Below are 7,625 nucleotides of genomic sequence, written 5' to 3'. Positions count from 1 at the left end.
TCTTTGTGGTGGTTTTGTGTATCTTCATGGTTGGTTAATGTCTATGTTTGATAATTTGTGCATCTCTGTGTGATTTTGTCTCGTCATGGTTGTTCTGAGGGATGTTTTTGTCGGCACAGGTGGACGTGAAGGCAACACAATCCTACAAAGGACAATAAAGATTACAACAACACCTTTAATTATGGACAAGCTGATTGAAAACTGACGATTTATGAGGCCAACATGAATAAAAAAAAGAAAACACAACAAGACAGAGTGAACCTGGTGATAAAACCTGTGAGACTGAATGTAGAACAGCTCAGACTTCAGGTTTTATTCCGGCTGGTGGACGTCGTTAACACTAAAAGCTTTAAAAGGTGCCATAAAAAATTAAAATCCACTTGCTGGAAACCGTAAAAGTGATTTAGAAAGCGCCGTAATGTGCTTCCTGCTCATGAGTCTGCAGTGAATCAGCGCTAAAGTCGTCCTGAGCCCAACATCAGACACCAGAGCCGGCGTTCTGATCGGAGCTGTGACGCTTATTAAAGCGTCCAGGTTTCTGCCCTGAAGTCTGACGAGAGGAACGAACGCTAACTCTGAGACCAGCGGGACGATAATCTGGATCTGTTTGGGTCGACCGCTGCAAAATGTTCCAGAAAAAGACAAAACAAGCAAAAAAATAAGCTGAAAAATAACTCCAGGTTCAATGAAGTCACCACAGAGAGGCTCAACACGGCGACAAAGACCGAAAACGAACACAAACAGACTCGAGACAATTAGAAAGAGACACAAAACAACTCTACAATCACACAAAATGAGCACAGACTCCTGGTTCTGCTCCTGGTCCTGGTCCTGGTTCTGTTCCTGGTTCTGGACGGTAACTCTCCGTCTCTCTGGATCAGGGTCGTCGGTTCCGGCTCCGGCGGCTCCAGACGAGCCTCTGAGAACCAAACGTCAGGCGATCTCAGCAGAACCGTCGGCTCTGGACCCGTCCCAGCTGACCGACGTCACGCTGACCAGCTACTGCAAGAGCAAAGAGTGAGGAAATACACGGCGCCCTTTCACAATAAAAGTCCTCTCACATAGTGCAGATCAAGACTTTAGTGAGTTAATTATAGTTTGTTTAATTTAAAGTTAACAAAACTGTGAAATACGTTAAAATATGGTTCAGATATGGTTCAAACTGAGAAAATAGCAGCAAACATCTACAAAATATTCATGTTCTCTAGGTTTAAAAACAGTCAATAGTCTGGTTCTGGTCCGTGTTAGAACCAGAACCAGAACCAGAATAAATGCGACTGTTTTAATCTTTGGCTCCAGGTTTTCAGTCTGAGCGTCTTTAACGTGTCGGTGCTTCTGCAGGTCCAGTGAACTGATCCAACGAGCTCTGATGGACAACGACTTCATGAAGCACCTGGAGCACGGACAGGTAACGTCTGGACTCATCCTCACGCTCAGCTTCCTGTTGTCCTCATAACCGCTGGTCCCACCGTCCACAGATCCTCACCATCATGGACTGCATGCGTCCCACCAGCCTGACCAAAGGCTGCTGCGTGATCCAGGAGGGCGACGACGGGTCCACGGTCTACGTCCTGGAGGGTAAGCATCCGGAACCAGAACCTGGGCTTTTATTCTGAAAGTACACCTGAACAGAGATCATCGTGGTTCAACCTGAAAACGATGAATCCACTGTGAGATCAAACAGGAAAGCAGAAAATTAAAAGCTTTCTTGAGCTTCTTTCCTGCAGCGTTGTCGTCCGTCGTGTTCATCAGGAGCAAAACTGGATAAAAAATTATAAAAACTGTAGAAAAAAACGATGGACATGTGGCGCAGAGGTGAAAAAAATGTGAAAATTGTTTTGGAAATGTATAACATAAAGAAATAATTATAATTATAATAATAAAATTAATAATAATTAATAAAGTTTTATTCTAATTCTAACGATATCTGTAAAATAATGACGTTTTTATGGATTTAAATGCAGTCAAACATTGTAAATATATATAATTACAGCTTTACCCTGTTTTTATACTTTTTTTTCAGTCTACATGTAAATGATCGTGTTTTTAAATGTATTCATTCATTTATTTTTACGTCTTTTACCTGAAACTCGCCACCAGATTGTTTTACATGAAACAAGCTGCAGACTGGTGACAGTTTTTATTTTGTATATTTATTTCTCTGCATTTTCATGGACATAAATATAATAATATTACATTAAATATCTAAATATGTGTCATTTATAACGGCTCATTTATGTAGATATTGTCATGTGATGTGTAGAAGCTTTAGCTGGTTTCTCACTGACCAGGACTCTGTGCTCTCAGAGGGGATGGTGGAAGTGACCAAACAGGGCAAGAAGCTCTGCAGCATCGGTCCGGGGAAGGTGTTCGGAGAGCTGGCCATCCTGTACAACTGCACCAGGACGGCCACGGTCACAGGTCAGCACGCCTCTGTCACCGCAAAACCACAAAACCAGATTAAAGTTATTAAATGAGAGACAAACTGAAGTCGAACGCAAACGTCGTCTTCATGGCTCAGGGTCTCAGCTCCAGTGGAGGAGCTTTAATCAAAGGTTCCTTCATCCAAACGCACCCAAAAAAAAACATCCTTTAGAACTTTATAGGAAGAAGTTGTTGTGTCTTTGTCTGTTGTTGTTTTGTTTTTGTTTTTTTCAGAATCAGAATCTCTTTATTGTCATTGTACAAAGAAAGTACAAGGAAATTTGACATGGCAGCATTTGATCAGAAATATCTCAAACTAAATAAAATATCCATCATCTCGTGCAATACTTTTAAAATCTTTTATTTCTTTTTATATATTTATTTCTTTTAAAAAAAAAATCTTTTATATTTTACTGAGGGGGCTGCAGGTGTCTCAGTGTTTAGCACTGTTGCCTCACAGCTAGAAGGTCGCCGGTTGGCGTCCCGGTGAGAACACCTGGGATCTTCCTGCGTGGAGTCTCCATGTTCTCCCCGTGCAGCGTGGGTTCTCTCCGGGTTCTCCGGCTTCCTCCCACAGTCCAGAAACATGCTGAGGTTAATTGGTGATTGTAAATTGTCCGTAGGTGTGAATGTGAGTGTGCTTGGTTGTCTGTCTCTAAGTGTAGCCCTGTGATAGACTGGTTACCTGTCCAGGTGAACCTGCCTTCACCCTGAGTCAGCTGGGATAGACTCCGCCCCCCATGACCCTGGTGAGGATTAAGATGTAGAGATGATGGATGGAATTTTACACTTTATTTTGTTTTTACTTGCACTGAAAATAGGAGAAGCTCACTGTACGCTGTATAATGACAATAAAGGGCATTCATTCATTCATTCATTCATTCATTCATTCAAATTGTGCCGTGGGCGATCTCGAGGTCTAGAGCCTTCAGACAACTCGCCGTACAGTCGATCTTTAGGTATTCAGCGTATGTGGCCCAGTCAGTGAAGACGTTGCAGGACGCTCAGGAGCGTGAAGATGGATGGAAGTCCTGTGCACTCGAGCACATCGGTGTTTGGGATCTTATCTTACCAACTGATGCTGAGGATGGGTCTGAGGCAGCAAAGACAGAAGCTGCTGAGTCTGTTCTCCTGAGCGGAGCTGGTGTCCACGTTTAGCTGGAGCAGAGAAGTGAAGCTCTGCACACCTGCACTGTGGTTCTAACTGTGAGGCTGCTGTCTGACCACAGTCTGGTGTGAAGCTTGGACGTGATTGCTGAGGCCGTTCCTATTCTTGTGCTGATCTCTGGTTCGAGTGAGAGATTCGAGCTGATTATGGACCCAAGGTACTGGAGCTGGAGGTAGTTGAGCTGGTGGCTTCTGAGACAGATGTGGTCGGTGCCTCGTCCCATCACGTCCGTCTTCTTTATGCTGATGCTGAGACCGAACTCATCGCAGGCTTCAGCAAAAACATCAGTCAGTCTCTATAAAACGAGATTTGTTCTGATGATTTATGCAGACAAACAGAGACCACAGGGTTAGAGGTTCCCTTTCCATCGGCTTTCCTTCAGCTGCCTGCTGCACGTCGGTCACTTTGCTGCCTGACAGCTGACAGATCGGGGGTGTTTTTCTGGTTAAAACCTTTTTCCCTCTGCGGCTCCCATCCTCGGCCATGTGAGGTATTTAAATAAAGAGTCCCATTTATCTTTAAACAAGGCCCTCGCTCACCTGTTCTGCTCTGGAGCTTTCAGTCCTCGTCCTTGTGTTGTTCAATGTCATTCGAGCGAAATGAAAAGAGGAGGAAGGAGGAAGGAGGACGTTTGTACAGAAATCAGGCCCGACTGAGTGATTGGAAGGTTTAGTTCAGAACAAAGAGAAGCGAGGACGCGAGTAAAAGAGAGAAAGCCGTCAAGGTAACAGTGATAACTAGATGGAGGTTAACGCCGACGGTTTCTCTGCTCCTTCAGTCTGCTTTTATTTTTAGTGTTAAAAGCTGAACCAACGCTAACGTTACATGATGCATGAATTAAAAGAATCCCATCAAAGCCCATTAGTTGTGTTTCCACGTAACCACAAAGTGTCGCAAAACATTTTAAAAACACAAAAATTCAAGCCTCACCTCCGTGAACTGCTTTGGTGCAAATGAACTAGATTGTGTCGCCAGGAGGTGGCGCTGTCGGCTACGCTAGCTGTAATGAACAGAAGAAAAAACGTTTTTTGCGAATCACTGAAAATCTCAAAGAAGAAATTTGTCCATCGACAGAGAAGAAAGAAAAGTTTAAGGATATTGTTTAAGGTCGGAAAAGGTGCGATTATTTTATCACGTCAGCTGGTGGCGGCCATGTTTAACGTCATCTGGATGTCGTAGACTTCAATACTCGCTACGTCAAAACATTTTAAGAATATTTCTAACATTTTCTTTTGTGATACTTCAAAATGTACCGTAATGTCCCGACTATAGGCCGCTACGTTGAACGCTGCAGCTTACACAATGATGCGGCTAATTTATGGATTTTTACGAAGCGACGTTCAGAGGGATGACGACAGAGAGACTGAGGAAGTGATGAAGTGATTCTGAGGCTGAAGAAGACGACTTTAGTGGTTTTAGTGCAGGAGGAAGATGAAGATAGCCATCAGTGACTTTTCCTGGTAGCTGCTGGAGTTTTATTTCCTGAACCAGCCGTGTTACAGGAAGTGTTCAGAAAAAAGCCTCTACGGTACGTATCTGTGTATGTTACCGCTACGCATTTAATTAAAGGTTAAAACATCTTTCTGTGTGAATATCTCATGTTCCAACGTGGACACCTGCAGCTTAGAGACACCTGCAGAGTTAGAGGGTGGAGCTTATATTCAGGTGCTCAATAGTCCAGAATTTACGGTACATACGGTTCTGGGTTGTAAACTGCAATCAGTGGATCCAGATTAGGTTCTAATTCCCATCCGACTGAAATGATGCAAAAACACAGGTAAACATCTTGCAGCTGAAGGTACGTCAGAGACTGATTGACAGTTATACAAAACACCTACAGGAAGTAAATTCCACCAAGAGGTGCATTTACCTTTTCTGTCACACTCACTGGTATTCCTGCTGACTAAATGACTAAATGACTGAACACACTCATTATCTTCGGCGTTGTTGTTCCACCTTCATCTGTTTCAAAGACGACCAGATGTGTGTCTCATAGTTTAATGGTATCAGCTGGACCTGCTTGAGTTCCTTGAAGACGTTCCACCTTCATCCAAGAGGCTTCATCAGCTCTGACTGACTAGTTGGGAGTTCCACATCCTGATATCCTGAAGGAGACATTAACACCTGAGTTTGGGTTTCAATTGGGGGGTTGTAGCTCCTCCCCCTCGTTATGTGGGTCGTTAGTGCTCCCCCTGATAAGGTGGGGTTGGTTAGGGTCTCTGTGGCTCGGTGTGGATGTGGGTTCATCTTCCTGGGGAGAGATCTGAGTCCCGAGAGGTGAAGCCTCAGACCTCCACCTCTGCTGAGGGATGGACTTTACAGTTAGACGGCTTCTTTCACTCCTCTCTCAGACCATCTGTCCTCCCTGCAGGACAAAACAGTTTAAATACGACCAAAACCCGACAGCGTTTACGTGATTTAGGTGTTTTTCTAAACGTGCAGGTCCTCCATCGTCACTGTAGGTATGTAGGAGTGTTGAACTGTGAACTGAAGCTGCTGCAGAAAACAAAAAGCTCGCTCAGGATTCAGGCTGTTCTGTGGGTAAGTGGGTCCATTCAGTATGCTAATGAAGCCGGAGCCGTGTGGGGGGAGGCGGACCGGGTTTACAGCGCCGTAATGGGCTCACAAAGTGGAAGAGCGTCGGATGTGGGAAGATGTGATGCTTGACGTTGCCGTGGCAACGCGGAGGCAGGCCAGTCAGCCGTCGCTGGTGGCGCTGGTTGGTCCGTTACGAGCCGTGGGTCCCACTTAGCGGGACGTGATGGAGCCTCTGAAGGCGTCTTAACAGATGGAGGTTCACACGTCGAGCGTTTCCACCAGCAGACTGCTGTTAGCGAGCGCTAACCGCCGTCTCTGAGAGGACCAGACTCACTTCTGTGATTTACACCTGATTAACATGCAGTCTGTGTCCGGGGACGACATCTGATCCGTTATCTCCTGACCCAATATCAGGATGCAAATTAGTCAGACGGGCTGAGCCGGCTTGTCAACAAACATGAAGTGTTCACCTCTAAATGTGATCTGAGTGAATGATGACACCCAGAGACAGATGACGAGGAGACACCAGGTGGAACCAGAACAACTTCAGACTGAAGGTTCAGACTTAAAGTTCTAATGTGTAATATTTACACATTCTCATGTTAGAAATCTGATTAAAGTTCCTCCAGAACCTCCTCAGAACCAGGACCTGGAACTCTGGAACATTCACAGTCTGGAGGTAGAACTCTGGTCAGTAGATAAAGGTTCTGCAGAATCAGAACCAGATGTTCTGAGGAGGTTCTGGAGGGAACTGTAATGGGATTTATTTAATTTTTATATGAAATGTTTTCTTCCTACTGTCACACTGATCGTCTCTCTCAGCCTTCAGCAGAACAAATAACCACAATAATTAAACAGGTTTCTGTTTTCTAACATGTTGTCATTTAGTTCCTGTTAAAACCAGGTTTGTTTCTCACTGGGACGTTTAAACACTTATTCTTGGAGAGGCAGCATTTATCTTCATCTGTTATCGGCTTATTGTTAAACTTCCACGTCTAGTGTCTGACTGGCAGCAGCCGTCACCTCCAGTCGTCTCTCTTCACGTCTCTGCTGCCTTCAGCGTCTCATCATCTCTGTTCCATCCGCCGTCCTTGTTCTTCCACTTGTTTTCCTCTCAGTCTGTGTTATCTACCTGATCTGCAGCTCAGACTACTTCAGGGTAAATTGAGACAACAGAAGAAAACATGCGTCTGTTTTAATCAGGACTAAGTTCCATTTTCTCTCAGTCTGCTTTCGTATCAGAGCTTTGATTGATGCAGTCGTTTCATTTAGTCGGTGCAGAGAGTAAACACGAGGTCAGCCCATATTTATATGCAAATGTCGCCGCCGTCCACGAGGATGATCCGGCAACCAAAATGAAAACGTGTCCTTGTTCCTGTTTCGATGATCCTCCACATAATCAGGACCTCGGCCTCACTGGCACTGATGTTTTCATTTAATTTGGCTTTTCTGACAAGAATTTACAAACAAACAGACTCAAAGTGAAAAACAGATT

At 44.5% G+C, this 7,625-nt stretch overlaps 1 protein-coding gene across 1 annotated transcript in view; it reads left to right on the top strand.

The window, feature by feature from the left end:
* Positions 1 to 85: 85 nt before the first annotated feature.
* Positions 86 to 7,625, top strand: part of LOC103373000 (cGMP-dependent protein kinase 1-like) — a 17,292-nt gene continuing 9,752 nt past the window's right edge. Inside the window, exons 1-5 of the mRNA XM_008302788.1 lie at positions 86 to 119; positions 882 to 1,017; positions 1,342 to 1,408; positions 1,479 to 1,578; positions 2,308 to 2,421. Coding sequence (XP_008301010.1) covers positions 86 to 119; positions 882 to 1,017; positions 1,342 to 1,408; positions 1,479 to 1,578; positions 2,308 to 2,421 — 451 coding nt within the window. The remainder of the gene's footprint in view (positions 120 to 881; positions 1,018 to 1,341; positions 1,409 to 1,478; positions 1,579 to 2,307; positions 2,422 to 7,625) is intronic.

The sequence above is a fragment of the Stegastes partitus genome, unplaced genomic scaffold (assembly GCF_000690725.1).
Source record: "Stegastes partitus isolate 25-593 unplaced genomic scaffold, Stegastes_partitus-1.0.2 Scaffold1879, whole genome shotgun sequence".
Classification (NCBI taxonomy): domain Eukaryota; kingdom Metazoa; phylum Chordata; class Actinopteri; family Pomacentridae; genus Stegastes; species Stegastes partitus.
Note: the sequence above shows the minus strand (reverse complement) of the source record. Positions and strands in the feature narration are given on the sequence as shown.